Below are 24,717 nucleotides of genomic sequence, written 5' to 3' on the forward strand. Positions count from 1 at the left end.
AGTGGCGGGTTCTGCCTGGCTTAGGTGCATACCCCAGCCAACTAGTAACCCCATTTCTAACAGTACACTACATATCTTCAGTCTACAATTATTGCCTTTGTATTCCCCAGCCAACTGGCACCCAGCTTTGGGACTGGCATGTTGAACCAGAGCAAGGGAGAAAGAAAAACACATGGGGAAGGAGGAGGAAGAGAAAGACAAAAAAAACAGTAACAAAGAAAGCCGGAAGAGTAAGATAAACTAACATTGAGTGTCTAATGATGAATGAAAAAGGAGTGAGATGAAATCAAGACTACTCCGCCATAGTGTTCAGCACTCCTCCCATTTCTTAGCTCTGTCTGTGGGCTTCTGGGAAGAAATGTCAGCCCTGGTACATTTTCTTTTACTAATTGAGCCCGACACAGGGTTTTTGAAGGCCAAATAGATTGAACACTTCACACAAACTTTTACAGGCCAACTGACCTCTCTCTACCCAACAGATCCAAATGCCATTCTGGAACAAAGTTATTCCTAATTTTGCTCCCATTTATTCTATTCCTAAATCTTTGAAAACACAAAGGTACACGCAAATGTAAGTCCAAAAAATCACTTTAAGGAACAGTGCACACCAAGTGAGCAAAAACAAATATGAGAATATTCTCACACACCTCGGGTTCCAGTTAGCCAACACATTGTTTGCCACACAGCAGTAACCATTGACTTATGAAAAACGTATATCTCTAGGTAATAGTCAAGAAGCTCCAAAATCCATTACTCAGCCTGACTTGCACGTACCCCACCGCTCCCAGAGTACAGATAGTTACTGGATACCAATGCAGTCCACCCAGCACTGTATACCTCAATACCTATCTATTAATTAGGTTTTACCCACTTAGCTATATTCTGAGAGTTTTAGCATATACACCAGATGTTCGGAGAATACTGCCAATAAAGAAGAATAGATCTGACAGATTATGAATATATTCTGGTGATTTTTGAAGGAGTGATTACAAATGCAACTTAAGGAAAGTGTTCTTCACATTTCAAGGAGCCTTTTCATTGACTTCTTCTCCCATATAAATAGTAAAGAAACTGAAGCCTCTTAAACACCTAATGTAATGTGGCTAGGGTTGAGCTGACACCAATCTAACCACCAGATTGCTCACTAAAGCATATGAGATCTTGTGAATCAGGAGGCATATCTACCTAATAGTATGATGCAGAAAAGTCCAAAGTGGAAAACCAATGAAATCCAAGCAACTGTATCAGCTTATCACCAAACCTTGGTAGCAGAAATCAGTTCACCCATCTGTGCCTCTTATGGTCTCTGGGATTTATGCACATCCTCAAATTCCCACCTTGTTCAATTTTATTGACACAGGACTTAACCATTCGATGCTCCAAAGATTGCCTTCACCTCACTGTTGTACACATTTTCGTGGTGTTTGCTGCTCATTTACTTCTCTCTCTGAGAGCTATATTCCATATCATGTGTACATTAGCTTTAGTACCACTTTTAGAAACAAGAACACCAACAACCCTTACATTTTCTCAGTTTTTGCATTTAACTCTTGCAGTAAAACCAAAACTGTCTGCAGAAATCTAATTTACAATCAACTTCTTTGTTCTACCTCTGACATTCAAACTATGTGGAAAGCCACTAGACATTATACATATTTCATATAGTTGATCTTTTATTGATCTCTATGTATTTCCAAATATGCACATATTTTTTATCAATGTACACCATATGTCCCAAACCTGGTATTTCATATTTCATACCCAAACTTTGCTCATAGGCATACGCTTACGTATTACCATGTGTAGTGATCCAGAATCCACCCACTGATACAATTAGACCATGTCAATTTATCTTGAATTTAACCATTGGTTTAGACCACTTTTGGCTTTTCAGCGCCAACATATGTTTCCTTGATCACTATTTATTTCTTTTCTATCAACATACTTCATTTGCTTCTTTGTCATTCCCTTAATCATCTTAGCAAAAGGGCACTTTTTACCCCTTTTCTGTCCTTTGTATTTCTATGTTGGACCTCCCAAACCACACCTAAAAGATATTACCTTGTCAATAGGTGCATTCCCTTAAACATTTACAGACTTTCTGCTCCTAAACAGCTTCTGCTACCATTACTATTTCCACTGTTTTAGCCAACCCACTGTTCTTATGTCTTAATAAGTTTTCTTCACACACAGCAGCATATTCACAAAGATAAATGTACATGTTTATATTTACTAATGTGTGATTTTACTCTTGCACTTTGTAGTTAATTTAAGTGTACTTTGGAAAAACATCATAGATTGGGCTATTCTAATTACAGCCTTGAAGCAGTCCCCTTCAAAGCTGGCTTCCCTTTGGGCGGTCTTCTTATTTGGGTCATATATATGCCAAATACATCCATGGAGATCGATAGCAATGACATTTTAGGCGTTTTGTAAAGATGACACCAGGGAGGTTGGCATGGAGATGATGGTGGTTTATTGAGTCGAGAGTACATCCATCCAAGGAAGGGGCACTGGAGCAACTGACAGATAGAACACATTGCTCCTGTGACCTCATCATATTCCAAGCCTAGCTTGCACATTGCCACACATCACCCTTTTCATAAAACAAGAATTTATATAACACAATTAACAATGGAGTTGATTATAAAAAACAAGAGGTTTCATTTAACATCCTGCTATAACCCAAAGAGTTTAATTTAACATCACATTGTAACCCGCACCCTTTTGTTTTAAGAAGTTTCATTTAACATCCCACTATAACAAAAAGAGTTTATTTAATATCAAAATGTAACCAGCACCCTTTTGTTTTAAAAGAAACATGAAAAAGAGAGAAAAAAAACAAATCTTGAATGGAATGAAAACAAACAATCACAACAACTTAATGTGAAACAAAGTAATTCCATTTAATTGGCCTTAATTTAGTGTTAACACTCCTTCTCATATCTTGAGCCAACGTATCATTCTTTGAACATTTCTTGGTTTTGCTATGCATGACAAGATTATGAGGAATCAGGGCCACATGAGTAATGCCCAACCAAGTTCCATGAGAAAGTTTCACAGAGTTCTTTCTTAATTCACGTACCTGAACTGGGTCTTTAAATTTAGATAAGCCTTTTCCTACAAGAACTGGATTTTTTACCCGTAACCAGACTCCTACTTTTAATCTACATTCTTTCCTTAAGCCTGGGTTCACTTTAACAGCCCTTCTTAAATTGACCAAATTGGAATTAGTTTCAGCAGATTTCCACCAACTTCCAACACTCCCATGCTTTGGTGGTATTTTAGTGACCCAAGAAGGACAAAGTTCTGTGACAGCTTCCCTACCCCTTATCAACTCAAATGGGGATTTCCCAGTCACAGAATGAGGTGTGGTGCGGTGGGACCAGAACAAGTCTTGCATAAATTTGGCAACACACATATTACTTTCGATAGCGGCTTGTATACACTCTACTAAAACTTTATTTAATCGTTCAACTTTCCTGTTGCTTTGAGGGTGATATAAGGGCGTTCTTGGATGTTTTATGGTACAGTTGTTTAAGAATTAACACATTTTTGTGGAAGTGAACTGAACTCCATTGTCAGTAAGGATCTCTTCAGGTAAGCCTTCTCTTGAAAATAATTCTGAAAACACTTGATTACCTTCTTGGTGGAAGGTTCAGAGACTGGTTCAACCTCAACCCACCTTGAAAGATGATCCACCATGATAATGAAATATCTCATATAATTGGGTAGAATTTGAAATGGACCCAAAATGTCTACACCAATGTGTTGCCAAGATCTTTTGGGACAATGACTTACTGATTCTACCTGAGGTTTACTTGTTAAAACGTTGTCACTCAGTTTGCATTTGACACAATTTGACACATATTCTTCAACTTCAGTGTCCATGCGTGGCCATCACAACCTCTCCCTGATCTTCTTTTTAGTCAGAGTAGAACCCAAATGGCCACAGTGTGCTAATTCCATTATTCGTTGCCAAAAACAGGAAGGTACCACAAGCTTGTCGCCACGTACTAAGGATTCATTTTCTAAAGATAGCTCATCTGAAACTTTCCAAAGCATTTGCAGCTCAAACCGCAATTAGGTCTCTTCCGGCGAGCCAGATTTCACAAAAGCAACAACTTTGCTAAGAATGCAATGATTTTCAATATCTGAAATCCAATGTTTCTCACCAATAGTGGTATCTGCTACATAGACAATGAAACATTCTTCAATTTCTGTTTCCCATTCTACATTCTCAGGATCTTCCATGGGAAGTCTAGACAAGCAGTCTGCACAAGAGTTTTTTTCACCTGCAATGTATTTAATCGAGAAAGTGAACTCCAATAATTTAGCTGCTAATCTAGAAATTCTGGCCGTGGTGCATTTAATCTTTTTACCAGAAAGTATGCTCACTAAAGTACAGTGATCAGTTTTTAGTATAAAAGGTCTGCCCCACACATAGGCTTTGAATTTTATCACACTCCAAACAGATGCCAAGAGTTCTTTTTCAATCACTGAATATTTACGTTCTGCTAGTCTTAAGGTCCTAGAAGCAAAGCCTACAGTGAACTCAAGTCCCTTATCAAGTTGAGTGAGAACTGCCCCAAGACCATATTCACAAGCATCAACTGTTACCACGGTGGTTCTGCCTTCAAGAAATGGTTGTAGGGCAGGAGCATTCACAATTTTGTCCTTGATGATTTTAAATGTAAGTTCACAAGTATCTGACCAAACAAACTCATCATTTTTCTTTAAAAGCACTCTAAAACACTCTGTCAAATTAGCAAAATTGTTAAAAAAATGTGCATAAAATTCACACAGGTCTAAGAAGGAAAGTAACTGTTCCTTAATCTTGGGAGCAGGCGCATATAAAATGGTTTTCCAACACATGGCTTAGGTTTTACTCCTTGAGCAGAAACAACAAGACCTCAATACTCAATTTCCTTGGTCTTGAAAATACACTTGTCTTTCCGCAAGGTAGCACCTCTAGACTCAAGTATGCTCCAGACTTTACTAAGTATGTCATCATGTTCAGACTCATTTTTAGTAAAAACCAAAACATCATCTTGAAATATGGCTACTTATGCGATACCATGAAACATTTCAGTCATCAGTCTTTGAAAGACTGCTGCTGCTGAGGCTATGCCAAAGGCATCCTGCAAAATTGAAAAGTGCCCTCTGGGGTGACAAAAGTAGTGAGATGATGGGAGGCTCTGTCTAATTTGATTTGATGATAGGCTGATCTAGGATCCAGTTTGCCTGTCTTCTTCTTAGCTAAAACTATGGGAGATAACCATAAAGTGCCCTAAACCTTCTCAATGATGCCTTGCTCACACATGTTAGATAGCATATCTATCATTCTTTCCTGACACTTAAAGGGATATTGCATAGTTTGTGTTTTACAGGTACAACATCTTGCTTTACCTTTACTGAATAAACAAAGTCAGATATTTTCCCCAACTTGCCTTGAAAGACTTTTCAAAATGTACTTTCCCAGTTGTTATCAATATTAGTGACACACGTAATAGCAGGTCTAATGGTTAAATTGAATTCAGCTTGGTGAATGAGACCTAAAACATTAATGCCTTTGCGTGCACCATACACTTTCCCATTAATAGAGGAATGTAAACGTTTGATAGATGACCAAATGTAACCAATCAGATCCACTTTACTACCTTTAAAAGCTACTGTCATTAGATCTGGGGGTAGTAAAGGTTGTTTACTCCATAGCTGTGTGTATTTATTGTGATCTACAATGGTGATGCGAGCTCCGGTGTCTACTAATAGATTAATTGGAACTTCATGAATCCAAACATCAATTTCTGGATCAGCTACTAAGGAAGGTTTATCTTGTTTCACAAATCTCACACCTAACAGCAATTCTTTATGTGTCTCTCGTTGTCGTCAACCTCAGGGTCATCGCTGATTACACAACAAACAGGATTGTTGTTTTTACCCCCTACACACTTTTAAGAAATGGCCGTTTTACCAAATTTCTTGCACTGTTGTCCATGTACAGGGTAGTGTTTAAAAGTCGAAACATGATTGGGTGACCCACTTCTAAAACAACTAACTTTACATAATTGGAAATTTTGAGAGCTAGGCTTGAATATATTCTTATTCCATTTGTTTTGTACATTGGTAATTGGTTTGTTAATGACTGCACCTGAAATGGACTTTTTATTAAGAGATTCTTCTAAAAATTTCACATCTTGACATTGATCCTCAATACATTTGGCTATGTCAATAGCATTGTCTAAAGATGGATTTTTACAAGTGAGTAGACGTTCCTGGATTGTCTTGGAACTGCATCTTACTACCAATTGATCTCTGATTAGTTGTGATGTGAACTCTTCAAATTCACAAGTTGCAGCTAATACCTTTAGAGCAGTAACATATGTGTCAATACTTTCTGAGGGTTTTTGAACCCTAGTAAAGAATTTAAATCTATGAACGACTAGATTTTTTGTCTTAGAAAAATAGCTATCAAGTTGAGCAATAGCAGTGTCAAATTCATCAAGTTCTCTGTCGTCTAATGCTTCATATTCAGCATTGGTAACTGTAAAGTGTAGAAACTTTTAAAATTTTTGAAAGAGTTGTGTTTGGCTACTCTGGTTAGAGTGAGGTGACCAAATATGACAGGGAGAAGGTCAGGGGTCCAATAAGGAGTATTTGGGTCATTACCTGCTCACCAAAGCAGCCTCAAGGCCAGTTCTATACTTTACATCAAGACTGCCATTAAAGATACTCTGGGTGCTGTGTGGCCAATGGTGATGTTCTTGTGGTTAATCCTCATTCCAGGGGTTAGATGGAGCCACTTTTGGCCACAGGGGTCTGTAACCCTTGAAGTCTTTTTTGAGCTAGTAGTGGGCCAGCTTCAGCTGGACAACCATCACCAGAAAACAATCCAGGGTTTCTCACTGCACACTCAGTGAGTAGAGTGTGCAGTGAGAAGTGTGGTATGTTTCAAAGATGTGAATGGGGGCATTGATAGAATGAATGAGACATTGAGAATGCACATAGATAATATCAGTGTTGAGTCAATATAGGTGTTGGTGTATGTGAGAGAAATATAACGTTGCCATTTTTGGCTTAAAGATGTCGGTTTGTATTTTGGATAAAGAATCTATGTAGACTGTGAAAAGCTTTTTGGATTAAATCCGACTGAAAAGCGGTTGATTGTGTCATTGTTTCACTCAATGCACTGTGAAGTAATTGGGAATAAAAGTGCAGCATTGGCGCTTTCTTTGTTAATGGACAACCATCACAGCGGGTCCAGCTGTATTATTTGGTGAAGGGCGGGGCCCCTCTTTGGACTCAGACAACACCCCCAGATCGAGCATACTTGAAGGCAAATTTTAGCCATCAAGAATCGGTTTCTTGGGGCGCCCAGTGGTGGTCAGAATCGATATGCAGAAAGTGGCACTGGCTTGCCAGAATGAGCTTCTTCATGTTGCAGGGGGTCAGGTGACTAGCCCTTGGAGTCACTTCTCTGGTCTGGGGCTCGGGAGTGACTTTTCAAGGAGCACAGACACAGTCCTCAATTTGCTAGCCCAAGGTGCGGTTGGTGCAGTCCAGCAGACTGTGTAGCCTCTCTTGCCAGTTCCAGGGGTCAACAGGGCAGTCCTTCTTCAGTTCCTCCTGCAGTTCTGATTTGGTCTGATCTGAGATTCAGGGTGCTAGGGGTGCCAGAAAGTCCCCTGGGAGGATGATGCGGCCACTAGCCAGTGGATTGCCAAGATCCCCCCCCTTGATGACTACCTGTTATATGTGGCATTTAGCGATCCCAGGCTGCACTATTTGGACCAGACTCAAGATATCTGAACCATTACATGGATGTTAGGAGGTCGGTAGCCCACCCCAGAAGTGTGGCTATCTCTGGGCTACATGTCCATGGGAAAACCAGTTTGGGCACTGGTCTCCTCTCTCTGTTCCCTCAGGAGTGTGATTGCTAATTGCCTACCAAAGACAGCATTGACTTTGAAGTGCACCTTTCGGGCTAATTCCCTGAGTGGCTTCCTACAAGGGGGAGGAATCAGCTTTTCCCATAGCAGGCTTCTATTGTTCCTGAGTCAAAGAGTCATTCCCACTACCCTCATGAGGGCAAAAGGCTTTCTGGTAGCCAGCAACTGTGCAAGGTCACTGGACAAACGGGCTACAGATTGGCAGCTTTCTAAAAGTGTAATTTCCTTAAAAGTGACATTAAATTTGACTTGGGCATCAGGTTGGGTTTGATGCCGTGATTAATTTGATACCTTGAAGACCCATATTAGTAGCCCCATTCAGGTGTTAGCCAGGCTGAGAGGTAACTACATTAGGAAGTGTTGCTGTCAGGAAATATTAAAAGCATATGTCCTACACATAACATACAGCTCCCTGCCTCAAGGCTCCATAGGCCATCCTTAGGAGAGACTTACATATATTGGTAAGGGAAGTGGGGGCTTTTCTTTGGTGTAAATCATGAAGTCGAATTACAGGTTTAAAACTACTCATCCACGATTCAGTGGCAGACTAGAAGACATTTTGTACTTTGTCCCGTACAGGGTTGCACAATCTGTGTTGCAGTTCTGGGAGGGAAACTCTGTCGTACATGCCCTTAATACCCTTGGCACCATATACTTACATTGCTTTTATAAGTAAGTCTACTTATACCAGTTGAGGGTAGCCAATTCAAAATACATTTTGCAAGGGGTTCAAACACTGGTACTGAGGCCTGTTTTGCAGGCCACAGTGCACTCTCGGAGTCAAAAAAGCAGCAGCATAAGTCTAAAACTTTGGGGTGATCATGCATAAAGTGGCATTTCCTTAAACCAGTATCTGCAAATAAACATAGTGTGTCACTTAAACACAGCCATGCTCAAACATGTCTATTAACAATCTCTAGAACTCAGTATGAGCAGGGACAAAACGGTAGCAAAGCACAGTTCTGGCGACTGTAAGATAGGTAATCACAGGTTTTGGTTTGAGATTAAGGGCCTTATTTTTAGAGTTTGATGGATGGGCAAGTCTGTCATAAACATAGATAAAAAACACATCATGTTCTCAGAAAACTACCTCCGAGCTTACCACCATCCATCATGTTGAGCACATATTTCTACCTTACAATAGACAAACGAGTGAAAGGTGCTGGTTTGGTTGGTTTTTCAGGAATCTTCATACTCAAGTCTATATATCAGGGATTACTTAAGCAAAAAGAGGTACAGGCGAGTTGCAATTGTAAGACTTAGAATCAGGGATAGGAGATATTCAGGTTCCTAGATTTCCAGGCTCAGAAAATGTTTTAGTTCTGTGCTGAATATATCAATTTTCTAGCTTTCAAGGCAAAGGTATCTTAGGGTGTATTCTCAAGATAACTGTGGCTGTCTTTACGACCAATTTGTCTTACCTTTGTCTGCCAGGAATTCACAAAGTTAATCGAGGCAGGTGTACGTCCAGTTAAGTGTGCAGAGATTTTCCCCATCACCTCTCAGTACCTGTAAATTCCACTTAAGGATTGGAAGTTACATTTGACAAATTATCGTTTGGCTTAGAAATTAACTAATGCCTACAAACATGGCTGTTTGTAGACATTCACAAACAACTCTCCTTCTCCTTCCCACCCTGGAAAGGAACAGAGATGTACTGGAGTTAAAGGCTGGTACAAATCCATTTCCAGGATGGGAAGAAAAGTGGATAACTCTATGATTTGCTGGGGTGTGGTTTCTCCATGGGGATAAGTATTTTAGCCATGGAGCAAAACGGAAAATGAAGCAGACAGAATATGATCAAGATGGTAGAGTTACACGATTTTCCCAGCAATATGCATAAAAATCTCCATCTCATGCTGCTTTGCATGCTTATTCTACAATCGCAAGTAGTGCATATTTACAAATTTCTGTTCGAATCAGGTCCCTTTTATTTAAATAAACAAAGGCAAAAGTTTATGTCAAGATAAAAATACTGAGACCTTTAGTCTTAACTCTATTTTATTATTTAAGTTAGTCTTAAATTTGCAAACTTTTCTTGCAAATGCAAAACCACTTTTGCAATTCAAAAAAGTCATTTGTTTCCTTCTAAAAAGGATTTACTCACCAGTGGTGGGCATTCCAAAATGGTAATGCTGTACAAGTTTGTGAGCATCCATAGATGTACATATATATGGGTATTCACAAAACATTTTTTGATCTCTTCCCATCTGGAAAATAGTCACCAGAAGGAGTAAATCCATTTCGAGGTTGGAAGAGAAAGAGAACACTCCCAAAAAGAAGAGGCTGTAAAAAGAATGAGTTTCTCTCCGGCGAATTATATCTTCCCAATGGAGAAATAGAATGAGAGTAAGTTAGTACTCCCCTACTGCCACCCTGCTGACATCAATGTGGCCCTCGGTCGCATCACTGATCAACCTTTGTGGCCCCTGGGAAAATGCTTGCTAGTACCCATGATATAAACTGATATGTGTCGCATACAAGTTAATTGGATTTTAGTCTGTTTGTCACCTTAGAGATATTTGAACATAATTAGACAGGATCTTAATTTCATGCATTTATGCGTTGATGTGAAATTTTTAAAAAAGAGACTTCACTCCCAACAGAGAATGAATGATGATCAATGACAAGATTGACAGATTTAAATATCTTTTTATCTCCCATCAATCAAGTGAAGTAAGTTCATAATTAGTATAATTCACTTGTGAAAGGCTTTGGAGATCTGAGATAGAGAGAATTATTAGCCTGCAAACAGGGCCGGACTGGTCCGAACAGGCACCGGGCGTTTCCCCGGTGGGCCGCCATGGTGGGACCGGTTGTGGACCCATGGGGGCTGTTTTTGTTACAGGGGTGGCAATTTTGGCCCCCTGTAACAAAATCGGCTGAAACTGGCCCTAACAAACAGCTTGGCCGCACTCCCCTCTCGCCCTCAGGGGGTTGGTTGAGCAGTTTGTCAGGGTCAGTTTTGGTTTCCAATCCGGCCCTGCCTGCTAGGAATTCTCCTCCAGTGCCTCTAAATTAGGAGAAAATGGCAGTACGTGCTTGCACTTTGCGGTATTGAAAGTAAAAAGGCTGAGATACTGAAACCCCCCGAGGAGTGAGTTTAAACTGAGATAAAGCTTGTATTTTTATTTCATGTTACATGGCAATCCTGTAGTCAAAGAAGGTGGTCCAATAAACAAGAGCTTATGCATCAACTGTTCTATTACAACCACGTATTTGATCTAGACCCAGGTGGAATTTTAATTCCACTCCGAGGAATTAGAGAAATTTGGTGACTCCACATTACTCATATAACGCTGTTTTCCGGTGAAATACTTGGTGACTGCCATGTGGTTGTATTTTTTTCCTGTTCAAACAACATGAAGACAACTGGAATGATGTGAGGCTCCAAAATGGCAAGTAGGGCGGAGATTTGGATTCCTCTAGCGTGATTTCTGGTCACTAGGGGGACTACCGTCAAGATTTTTTAACACGGGCAGCGTGAGCGGTCGCAGTCAGAGGACAGCGTCTTGATTAGGTTTTCTCATCGAGAAGCAGCCAAATCAACTCAAAAATAGGTTTTCGAGTAGATATTCTACCTGTACAGATGGTCAAATAGATTTTTTAGAATGAAATGTGGGATGTGTTTCTGGCACTAAATTGCAGCCTGGCATGCTTTTTTCCCATCATTGAAGGAACTCTGCGGATTCTTGCCGAGTTTTTATGTAACTCCACAGAATTCTGCAGAGTGAAATTCTGTGATTTCCACACAGGCCTAATTTGATCCATATAGCCCATGACAGACAATTTTAAGCAGCCTGGTGTTTCTATACCTAGGTTGACAGGATACTGAACCCTGATTATTGCTGTATTTTATCATAGTTCCTTTTTTCCACCAGGGCCCAAGCCACACTGGCTACGCTACTGGTCTCACATAAAAAACACAACGACGATTGGCAAACTGGCTTCATGACGATAAGATTTGACTTCCTCTATCTTATGTTGTAATATGCCACTGCATTCAAGACTGCCAAGTAACAATCTGCAATGTATACAGGTGACCCGGTGAGTTAACAGAATGAGCAATGCTTGAGAGGCTGCATCAAAGACAGAGCCAGGCCTGTACTGAATGAAAGTGCACTACCTGGGCAAGGTGTGGCCTTGGAAAGCATGTGAGGAATGCGGGCAGTGTGTGTGCCAGGCCCAGGCGGGAGGGCCTATTGCGGAAGGTTGCGTGTGACTCCTTTCCTTTTCCCATCCTTTCCAACATGAAAATGCATGTGTACAGTAAACACATGGGGCCCTCGGGACATGCGCCTACTACAGACTCACACATTAGTCAATGGCAAAAACACAGAGAAAGGGTTGCTTTCTAGATGAGCACTCAAGGCTAATCAGCGTTGAATAGTATGCAGTTATAGAGGCATATATATTTAAGGTCAAATAGATAATTTATGTAAATGCTACGATTTTTTGGGATGTATCCTGCTCCAGACAGAAAGAGAATATAGATACATTTTAATAAACTTCAACACACATTGTTTATTTGTTAATATAATGTTACAGCTTGTGGAAAGAGATGTTTCCAATCTTTCTTGCTTATGATTAGGCACCCACAGCACACTTTGTCTAAAGAGTGTTTGACCTCTGTAAATATGTTCTCTTGTAACGAACAGACGGCTCATTAATACCTTAACTGCTGCGTCTTACCACCGTCGCTAGTGCTGAGCTCTTTGTTGCTATTTGGGGTAGTTTGCATTTAGGTCTCCATAAGTTTTCATCCTCATAAGGTATCCACAGGATATTTGCGTCCATTTTTTCCAACTCCCTGGGAAACTAAAGGTTTGCGGGTTCCCCTGAAGGGGACTGAGAAAATCAGCAAAATATAGATGCATTTTGAGGTTTTGGGGAAAAACTGTAAAAAGTGCTCTGAATAAAGATGTCCATTTTTTTCTCCTAAAAATGGCATCGACAAATGTTTTCTGTGCTAGAGTCACCATCTTGCCAGCTTTCAGGTACATGGAGAGCTACATTTAAAAACTATTATTTTACCACAGATTTGGCATTTTGAAAGAGGTAGCCCATTTTTCCTACTTTTCGTACTTCAAACCTGCTTCCAGTTTGTGGTGGAAACTGTTCTGAAATCCATGAGTGACCCAGAAAAGCTATTGATTTCTGAAATGAAGACAACATTCTGTATACAGCAAGGGGTCACATGTCTAGATCCCTCAAGAGTTTCCCAGAAAAATAACTGTTGAAATAAATAAATATTGAAACTGAGTAGGAAAAAAAGGCCATTTGTGACAATGTTTTCTCACAATGGCTGATTTAAAAAAGCAATATATCACTATGTCTTCTAGACCCTTTGGGTTGTTCCAATCCTTGAGTGGAATTTACAGGTACTCAGAGGTGATGGGGTAGATCTCTGCACACTTAACTGGACATACACCTGCCTCGATTAACTTTGTGAATTCCTGGCAGACGTAGGTAAGACAAATTAGTCGTAAAGACAGCCACAGTTATCTTGAGAATACACCCTAAGATACCTTTGCCTTGAAAGCTAGAAAATGGATATATTCAGCACAGATCTAAAACATTTTCTGACCCTGGAAATCTAGGATTCTGAATATCTCCTATCCCTGATTCTAAGTCTTACAATTGCAACTCACCAGTACCTCGTTTTGCTTAAGTAATCCCTGGTATATAAACTTGAGTATGAAGATTCCTGAAAAAACAACCACACCAGCATCTTTCACTCGTTTGTCTATTGTAAGGTAGAAATATGTGCTCAACATGGTGGATGGTGGTAAGCTCGGGGGTAGTTTTCTGAGAACATGATGGGTTTTTTATCTATGTTTATGACAGACTTGCCCATCCATCAAACTCTAAAAATAAGGCCCTTAATCTCACACTCAAACCTGTGCTTGCCTATCTTACTGTCACCAGAACTGTGCTTTGCTACCATTTTGTCCCTGCTCATACTGAGTTCCAGAGATTGTTAGTAGACATGTTTTAGCATGGCTGTGTTTAACCCCTTCAGTGCCCATGACGAGCTGGACTCGTCATGGGCCGCGGTGGCGCTGTGCCCATGACGAGTCCAGCTCGTCATAGACCCCGCCCGCTAATGCAACGGCCGGCACTGGGCGGGGAAAGGGGCGGGCACTGAAGGGGTTAAGTGACACACTATGTTTATTTGCAGGTTCTGGTTTAAGGACATGCCACTTTATGCATGATCACCCCAAAGTTGAGGACTGACGCTGCTGGTTTTTTGACTCTGAGAGTGCACTCTGGCCTGCGAAACAGGCCTCAGTACCAGTGTTTGTACCCCTTACAAAATGTATTTTGAATTGGCTACCCCCTACTGATATAAGTAGACTTACTTATAAAAGCAATATAAGTATATGGTGCCAAGGGTATTAAGGGCATGTACGACAGAACTGCAACACAGATTGTGCAACCCTGTACGGGACAAAGTACAAAATGTCTTCAAGTCTGCCACTGCATCGTGGATGAGTAGTTTTAAACCTGTAGTTCGACTTCATGATTTAAACCAAGGAAAAGCCCCCACTTCCATTACCAATATATGTAAGTCTCTCGGAGGATGGCCTATGGAGCCCTGAGGCAGGGAGCTGTATGCTATGTGTAGGACATATGCTTTTAATATTTCCTGACAGCAACACTTCCTAATGTAGTTACCTCTCAGCCTGGCTAACACCTGAATGGGGCTACTAATATGGGTTTTCAAGGTATCAAATTAATCATGGCATCAAACCCAACCTGATGCCCAAGTCAAATTTAATGTCACTTTTAAGGAAATTAAACTTTTAGAAAGCTGCCAATCTGTATCCCGTTTGTCCAGTGACCTTGCACAGTTGCTGGCTACCAGAAAGCCTTTTGCCCTTGTGAGGGTAGTGGGAATGACTCTTTGACTTTGGAACAATAGAAGCCTTCTATGGGAAAAGCTGATTCCTCCCCCTTGTAGGAAGCCTCTCAGGGAATTAGCCCAAAAGGTGCACTTCAAAGTCAATGCTGTCTTTGGTAGGCAATTAGCAATCACACTCCTGAGGGAACAGAGAGAGGAGACCAGTGCCCAAACTGGTTTTCCCATGGACATGTAGCCCAGAGATAGCCACACCTCTGGGTTGAGCTACCAACCTCCTAACATCCATGTAATGGTTCAGATATCTTGAGTCTGGCCCGAATAGTGCAGCCTGGGATTGCTAAATGCCACATATAACTGGTAGTCATCAAGGGGGGGGGATCTTGGCAATCCACTGGCTAGTGGCCGCATCATCCTCCCAGGGGACTTTCTGGCACCCCTAGCACCCTTAATCTCAGATCAGACCAAATCAGAACTGCAGGAGGAACTGAAGAAGGACTGCCCTGCTGACCCCTGGAACTGGCAAGAGAGGCTTCACAGTCTGCTGGACTGCACCAACCGCACATTGGGCTAGCAAATTGAGGACTGTGTCTGTGCTCCTTGAAAAGTCACTCCCGAGCCCCAAACCAGAGAAGTGACTCCAAGGGTTAGTCAACTGACCCCCTGCAACATGAAGAAGCTCATTCTGGCAAGCCAGTGCCACTTTCTGCATATCGATTCTGACGACCACTGGGCGCCCCAAGAAACCGATTCTTGATGGCTAAAATTTGCCTTCAAGTCTGCTCGATCTGGGAGTGTTGTCTGAGTCCAAAGAGGGGCCCCACCCCTCACCAAATATTACAGCTGGACCCGCTGTGATGGTTGTCCATTAACAAAGAAAGCGCCAATGCTGCACTTTTATTCCCAATTACTTCACAGTGCATTGAGTGAAGCAATGACACAATCAACCGCTTTTTCAATCGGATTTAATCCAAAAAGCTTTTCACAGTCTACATAGATTCTTTATCCAAAATACAAACCGACATCTTTAAACCAAAAAGGGCAACCTTATATTTCTCTCACATACACCAAAACCTATATTGACTCAACACTGATATTATCTATGTGCATTCTCAATGTCTCATTCATTCTATCAATGCCCCATTCACATCTTTCAAACATACAACACTTCTCACTGCACACTCTACACACTGAGTGTGCAGTGAGAAACCCTGGATTGTTTTCTGGTGATGGTTGTCCAGCTGAAGCTGGCCCACTACTAGCTCAAAAAGGACTTCAAGGGTTACAGACACCTGTGGCCAAAAGTGGCTCCATCTAACCCCTGGAATGAGGATTAAACACAAGGACATCACCATTGGCCACACAGCACCCAGAAAATCTTTAATGGCAGTCTTGATGTTAAGTATGGAACTGGCCTTGAGACTGCTTTGGTGACCAGGTAATGACCCAAATACTCCTTATTGGACCCCTGACCTTCTGCCTGTCATATTTGGTCACCCCACTCTAGCCAGAGTAGCCAAACACAACTCTTTCAAACTTTTCAAAAGTTTCTGCACTTTACAGTTATCAATGCTGAATATAAAGCATTAGACGACAGAGAACTTGATGAATTTGACACTGCTATTGCTCAACTTGATAACTATTTTTCTAAGACAAAAAATCTAGTCGTTCATAGATTTAAATTCTTTACTAGGATACAAAAACCCTCAGAAAGTATTGACACATATGTTGCTGCTCTAAAGGTATTAGCTGCAACTTGTGAATTTGAAAAGTTCACATCACAACTAATCAGAGATCAATTGGTAGTAAGATGCAGTTCCAAGAAAATCCAGGAACGTCTACTCACTTGTAAAATCCATCTTTAGACAAAGCTATTGACATAGCCAAATGTATTGAGGCTCAATGTCAAGATGTGAAATTTTTAGAAGAATCTCTCAATAAAAAGTCCATTTCAGGTGGAGTCATTAACAAACCAATTACCAATGTAGAAAACAAATGGAATAAGAATATATTCAAACCTAACTCTCAAAATTTCCAATTACGTAGAGTTAGTTGTTTTAGTGGGTCACCCAATCATGTTTCGACTTTTAAACACTACCCTGTAAATGGACAACAGTGCAAGAAATGTGGTAAAACGGCCATTTCTTAAAAGTGTGTAGGGGGTAAAAACAACAATCCTGTTTGTTGTGTAATCAGCGATGACCCTGAGGTTGATGACAACGAGATACACATAAATAATTGCTGTTAGGTGTGAGATGTGTGAAAGAAGATAAACTTTCCTTAGTAGCTGATCCTGAAATTGAAGTTTGGATTCATGAAGTTCCAATTAAACTATTAGTAGACACCTGAGCTCGCCTCACCATTGCAGAACACAATAAATACACACAGCTATGGAGTAAATAACCTTTAAAACCCCCAGATCTAATGACAGTAGCTTTTAAAGGTAGTAAAGTGGATCTGATTGGTTACATTTGGTCATCTATCAAACTTTTACATTCCTCTATCAATGGGAAAGTGTATGGTGCACGCAAAGGAATTAATGTTTTAGGTCTCATTCACCAAGCTGAATTCAATTTAACCATTAGACCTGCTAATATGTGTGTCGCTAATATTGACAACAACTGGGAAAGTACATTTCGAAAAGTCTTTCAAGGTAAGTTAGGGAAAATATCTGACTTCGTCTATTCAGTAAAGGTAAAGCAAGATGTTGTACCTGTAAAACACAAACTATGCAATATCCCTTTTAGTGTCAGGAAAGAATGATAGATATGCTATCTAACATGTGTGAGCAAGGCATCATTGAGAAGGTTGAGGGTACTTTATGGTTATCTCCCATAGTTTTAGCTAAGAAGAAGACAGGCAAACTGGATGTTAGATCTGCCTATCATCAAATCGAATTAGACAGAGCATCCCATCATCTCAGTCTCTTTCGTCACCCCAGAGGGCACTATTCAATTTTGCAGGATGCTTTTGGCATAGCCTCAGCAGCAGCAGTATTTCGAAGACTGATGACTGAAATGTTTCATGGGATCACACAAGTAGCTATATTTCAAGATGATGTTTTGGTTTTTACTAAAAATGAGTCTGAACATGATGACATACTTAGTAAAGTCTGGAGCATACTTGAGTCTAGAGGTGCTACCTTGCTGAAAGACAAGTGTATTTTCAAGACCAAGGAAATTGAGGATTGAGGTCATGTTGTTTCTGCTCAAGGAGTAAAACCTAAGCCATGTCTTGTGAAAAGCATTTTAGATGCACCTGCTCCCAAGATTAAGGAACAGTTACTTTCCTTTTTAGACCTGTGTGAATTTTATGCTAATTTTTTAACAATTTTGCTAGTTTAACAGAGTGTTTTAGAGTCCTTTTAAAGAAAAATGATGAGTTTGTTTGGTCAGATACTTGTGAACTTACATTTAAAATCATCAAGGACAAAATTGTGAATGCTCCTGTCCTACAACCAGGGCACGAGTCGGGGTACCACGCGGGTGGACGGCATCCCCCCACTTATTTCCACGGGTTTTTCAGGGTGGACGCCGTCCACCCTGCTAATTCAAAACCGCGCCGTCCATCATACCTTACAAAACGGGAGGCCGAGGCACAAAGTAAACAAACCATTTCCGGGTCCAAGCACGCCGATTACCACGCCCCTGCACCTACCAGGTGCACCGTTGGCAGGGTACCCAATAGACGCCAAGGATCCGATTCCGACCTCACCCAATGAATGGGTGGGTCTGCAACTCGGCAGTCCCGCCCACCCGCAACATGCCCTTTATTTTTCGCGCTTTCCTTCAATGAGCTCCTTTGCTTTTTTGGAGCGAGTGACGTTACGTGACCCCTTTGCCTGCTGCCTGACCTGCCGCCGCTTCCTGCACCAGACTTCCGGCCTCGCCTGCTGCCCTCTCCGGTCCCGGCCTCGCTCGCCTGGTGCCCCCTCCCGCCCTCACCTGGTGCCCCCTCCCGCCCTCGCCTGGTGCGGTGCCCCCTCCCGGCCTCGCCTGCTGCCCTTTCCCGCCCTCGCCTGGTGCCCCCTCCCGCCCTCGCCTGGTGCCCCCTCCCGCCCTCGCCTGCTGCCCTCTCCCGGCCTTGCCTGCTGCTACGGATTTAATTTGACTCGTCACTCGAGTAAGTACTATGTGTGCTCAATACGGCTCTGCGGCGTCACACATAATCACTTAATAACGCAGACCCAAGCACTACTTTCACTCTCAATTTAGCAAAATCGGAGCTACTTCAGGCAATTTTGGGTCCATTTACTTCTTCGAGCTGCTGTTCCACACAAATCCCAAATTATACCTTTGCTTGTGTACTCGTGAGAGGCGCCCGTGACGTTACTAGCTCACGCCCCTCCTCATCTAGGCTCCAGAGAAGACGGTGTACGGATGAGAGGGTGGGGGCCTGGGAGAGACACGTCCGGGGGGTGTAGATGTCTACTCACGTGGGCAGCTGGAATGTAAGGGGGTCTCTCCAGCCCTCTGTGAAGGAGGTCTCACTGTCGGCTCTGGGCTGGAGTGGCAGCCTTGTTGCTGCACCCTTAGTACGGAAGCTTAAGATACCATGAGGTGTGCCCCCTGGGACAGCCTGCCACTAAACTCTTGGATTCCAGAGTAGCATGCTTCTCGCTGTAAAGCGCGTCAGCACCTTGTCAGGGGCAGTAAATACAGATACAGTACAATACACAGCACCTTCTCTGCCCACCCTCTAGTCTCAATTCAGGGGCTTGCTAAGTAAGCGCGCCAAGCACATGAATGGCCAGTGTTCCCGCTCACATCTACATTGAACCCCACCACTGGAACGGCCCGCGTGCCCGCTCACATCTACATTGAACCCCACCACTGGTGTCCGTAAAGGTACTTGGGTCTCTGTGCCACACACATTGTCGGTACGCGAGGACCAACGGGCATATCCACCCTCCCCTGCTCTTAAAATAAAAATATTGACTCATTGGCTGTAGATTTCTATTATTAATTCCATTTTGATGATATTTCTATAAATGATGTTGAAGGCACAGCATTTCTGTCAGACAATATTTTAGTTCCAACATACTGCTGTTGTGTCTCGTATGTTTACCAAGGTATAACTGCCCATATGTAGTCATGATGATACGTTATCTTACTCATGCCACCCTAGTATTCAGCACCCGTGTTGATAGCCCCCCCTTGACAAGGTATCTTCCGCGCTAGCAGCTAAGCTCCTTTAATTAAAGAGGGTGTATTTTAGAAAGTGTAAAAAAACAGCGGCTGCAACCAACAGGTGCATTACCAAATGGAATGGATGCATGTAATTGCGGCAGCTCAGTCGGTTAAGCGCCTGTTGCAGAGATTCCTTTGTAAATACAAGTTTGCACACCAGTTTGTATCTCGGTAGAGGCGACTCAGTCTTTCATCCTGTTTTACTGGTTAAAAGGCGTGAAACTGTGTTAGGCTATTGCAAACCCCGTGAAATGATATCGACTGCCTTAGCAAACGCTCTATAATGTATGTTAGCAGAATGTATAATTTATGAATACAATGATGAAGAAAACAGAAGCAGAGCACCCAGGTATTTGAGGGGGTGGCGGGGTCAGGCGTAAACAAATATAACAGCAGCAAAAACCTTTGAAACAGTAACACTGCACTATATATGTTAAACACACAGGAAACGGTAAACTAAAAATGCAGTTCTAGAAATTTCAGCTGAGCTTGTTCTAGAACCCAGAGTAATTTAGAAGGCTCCATACATACATAAAAAAGGGATGTGATGCAATGGTTACAATGCTGACTTTGGAAGCAGCAAACCTGGGGTTTAAACCCCTCTTCCATGCTTGTCCAAACTTATTGTGGCCTTAGGCAAATCTTTATTTCTGGCATTAGTTTCCCTATCTCACATATTGGGAGCCCCTAGAAACAAGAACTCGTGCTTTATGAACAACACAGATATTTCTTTTAAGATTGCAAGATCACATATCGAATTCACTTCTCAGTGTTACACTTTGCATCACTCAGCCTTTTGGCACTGGCAATACTTTTTGCTAATGCTTTTCTGCATCGGCAAAAAGAAAAAATATGATTGTTTGCTGATATGCAACACTAGCAACAAAAACACAAGAGCACTTACGTGTAAAGATGTGGCAGCTATTTTTTCTTTTCACATTTCATGTATTGTTCTAAAATGGAAGACGCCAATCTTGGTGGGGTGAATTACAAAAAAAAGTCCGGGAGAAAGCATTCTAAAGAAACAAGCATTTGCAATGCAATAGGGCTCGCATTCTAAAGAAACAAGCATTTGCAATGCAATAGGGCTCGCATTCACACAAATGTGAGCTATTGGAATTATAAATGACAATGTCTTTTATTTATGCTTTGGGTTTTAAAACATAAAGAAAAGGCATTGTTATTTAGAATACTAATAGCTTAAAGTCTTGCAAATTGCAAGACCTATTGCATTGCAAAGAAGTGGCCGGAATTGTCCCGGGCTGCTTGAAAGTAAAAAGTTGGTGCACACTGCTTTCTCAATGATTTTTCAGATTAACGACGACTCTATTTTCTTGTGCCCATTTTATCTGTATTTCTCCATTTTTATTTTGTGCTTGTCGTTCGGGCAAGGAAGCATGGATGTTTCTAAGTTGAGGGTTCAAAATGATCACTTTTGAAAGGTCTCCATGCATTCATTAAAGGCAAACTGCTGTGTCGCCAACATCCAAAAGCGCTTTAACCTCTTCAAATACGTCATACATGACATGGGAAACAAAATGAGCAATATCACACCGGTAAAATCGAAGATCATCAATTGCGAATTGAGGGAATTTTTCTGTTTTTAAAAGGGCATTTTGTGACTTTCTCTCTTTTTTTTTTATTATAATACCACCACAAACCAGGATGGGTGGCTCATTGGGCCACAAACATTTAGCTAGGTGCCAAAAGTAATACGGAAAATATTTTTGCCAAGCAATTTTTCAATTTTTTCTCTTCGCCAACCATCAGTGAATATGAGTGACAAATGCAAAAAATAAAACTGACCCAATGCTTTCTGCGAATTGAGGGAATTTTTCTGTTTTAAAAGGGCATTTTGTGACGTTCTCTTTTTTATTATAATACCGCCACAAACATTTAGCTACGTGCCAAAAGTAATACGGAAAACATTTTTGCCAAGCAATTTTTTCTCCTCGCCAACCATCAGTGAATGAGTGACAGATGCAAAATATAAAACTGACCCAATGCTTTCTGCTTTCTACAGAAATAAGCAAACGCAAATCCAGCATAATGGATTTCTTTGTGAATGCGAATAAGAGATCGCGGTTTGATTCGGAAAGTAGCCTAGTACAACCCGGTGCGTGCTTGAAAGATGTACCTGCACAAGATTCGGAGAAATTGATGTCAAGCCAAGGATCGATTCCACCTTCTCCACTGGAAGACTCTTCAACAAGCATCACAGGGTGTGGGTTTGTCAAGAGAATGGGTCACTGGGAGCATTGCTGCATCTGGCCCAACAAAAGCTAGCCAGTTAGGCTCACTGCGGAAAAAAATTCATAAGCATAAACTTTCTGAAGCACATTGTAATGCATGTGCTATCCAAGATGCATCCAAGAAGGAGGTACTGCCGTCAACGTTCCTGGAGCAGCAGAGGCATTTTCATGCTTCAACGGTTAAGGTGTTTCGCACTCTTTACTTTTGTGCAACAAATAATCGCCCCTTTTCAGACTTTCCAGGTCTAGTAGCTTTGCAGGTTGCTAATCAGTCAGATATGGGCTCGATTCTACACAGCGAATTCACTGCAGCACAGATAACTGATTGCATTGCTGAGGAAATGCGGAGAAAGCTTTGCATAGGCATTGTTGAACAGGCTCCAAAAATATCTGTTTATATTGATGAGTCAACAACCCATTCTTCATTGACTGTTTTAATTATTTATGTCCGTGCTGCATTCAATGGAAAAGAGCCCCTAACCTTTTTCCTTGACTTGCTTGAGTTGCCTAGGGGCGATGCAGAGTGCATTGAGTCCTCACTCTTGAAATGTCTGGAAAAACATGGGTTTTCCAACACGTTCCTTGCTGACAATTGGATAGGGGTGTGCAGTGATGGTGCCAGTGTAATGCTTGGGAGAAACTCTGGTGTTTTGGAGAGGCTATGTTGTAAATACCCTCGACTTGTAAAATGGCACTGTCTATGCCACCGGCTTGAGCTCAGTGTAGCGGACACCGTTGATACAGTGCCAGGCCTTAAGCACCTTGCATCATTTTTTGAAAAACTGTATGCTGTGTACCACCAGTCTCCCAAAAATCAGCGGGAACTTTCTGCATGTGCAAAAGAGCTAGAGATTGCAATTTTGAAAATTGGGCGAGTATTTTCAATCCGGTGGATTGCTTCTAGCAAAAGGGCAATACGAGCAGCGTGGGCGTCATACCCAGCCCTTCACCAGCATTTTGTTCAGGCCAGTTTAAGTACTTCTCGTGATGCCAAACACCGGTCTACTTTCAGCGGGCTGAATAGAATTCTGACATCTTCCGATTTTGTGCTCAATCTAGCTGGTGTTGCAGATGCAGTTCATGAGATTGGGACACTGTCGGAAGCACTTCAAAGGGATGAAGTGACTCTGCCACGAGCTTACCAGCTCATCAATCGTTCAGTAAGGGCGATTGAAAAGCTTAAGGAGTTTCCAGGGACACACAGGAAGGAGGCTGAAAAAGCTATTGAGAGTGGCTTATTTAGAGGAGTGGCAATCAGCTGTGAGGACTCACGTGGGCAGGTCAAAATAAACCTTCCCCAGTTTTATCAGAATCTAGCAGATAACTTGCGTTCTAGGTTGTATGCGCAGTCTGCAAGCAATAGGTCGGCCACATCCTCTCGGACAGATGAATTTTTAACTCTTACCTCAGAGATAGATGTTCTCAACCCACAGAAGTGGCCATATGACATTGAGAGCCCATGGTTTGAAGGTGAGGAGAAACTACAAAACCTGTGCAGGAGATTCTGTCTTAATTACAAAGGCGTATCTGAAGGCTTCAGAGACTATATTGATAATGGTGGTAATGACATTCCAGAGCAACTGCAACCTGTTTTGAGGGCGATAAACACACTTCCTGTGAGTTCAAGTGACTGCGAAAGGGGTTTCAGCACAATGAACTTGGTAATGTCACCCATACGAAACTGCCTTGGTATCGGACGCCTTTCATCATTAATGTTCATCAACCTCATGGGTCCTCCTCTTCCTCTTTGGAATCCAGTGCCATATGTGAACAGGTGGTTGATTGCTCATCGTCATGCAGATGATAATCAATCTAGAAAGGTTGATCCTACAGCCCAGCACAATAAAAGATATGCGGAAGCATGGTCGTTTTTTAATTGATAGCTTACAATGCTATAAGCTGTCTCACATTTTTCCATGGCCAGACATCCTGTGGCAATATAACATGTCCCATAATGTCTGAAATAACAGATGTAGAGAGTATAAGGCTTTAACTGTAAGTGTGCACCTTGCATTTTTTTCTCTCATGGTCAGTGTATTCTACTTGTTAATAAATGTAAATGTCGTGTTCTAGGTAGCGTAATAAATTTTATAGTTTTGATAATCACTATTGTAGTTTCTAGTATGTGCTTTTCTTCTGCTTTTTTCAACACACTAATTCTACTTTTGTTGCAATATATGCAAAGGATAGATCTGCCTTACATGTGATGTCACTTCCTGTCGTGATGTCACTTCCTGTCGTGATGTCACTTCCTGTCGTGATGTCACTTCCTGTGACCACGCCTACCTTGGAGAGTCCCCCCACTTCTTTTTTTAGGACTTGTGCCCTGCCTACAACCATTTCTTGAAGGCAGAACCACCGTGGCAACAGTTGATGCTTGTGAATATGATCTTGGGGCAGTTCTCACTCAACTTGATAAGGGACATGGATTCACTGTAGGCTTTGCTTCTAGCACCTTAAGACCA

General features: G+C 41.7%; 1 protein-coding gene across 1 annotated transcript; it reads left to right on the plus strand.

Moving 5' to 3' along the window:
• Positions 1-22,530: 22,530 nt before the first annotated feature.
• On the plus strand, positions 22,531-24,132 carry LOC146866383 (E3 SUMO-protein ligase KIAA1586-like). The gene has a single exon (XM_085640529.1). It carries the CDS (start codon positions 22,531-22,533, stop codon positions 24,130-24,132), a length of 1,602 nt encoding a protein of 533 aa, XP_085496655.1.
• The last annotated feature ends 585 nt before the right edge of the window (positions 24,133-24,717 follow it).

The sequence above is a fragment of the Triturus cristatus genome, chromosome 2_1, assembly GCF_964204655.1.
Source record: "Triturus cristatus chromosome 2_1, aTriCri1.1, whole genome shotgun sequence".
Classification (NCBI taxonomy): domain Eukaryota; kingdom Metazoa; phylum Chordata; class Amphibia; order Caudata; family Salamandridae; genus Triturus; species Triturus cristatus.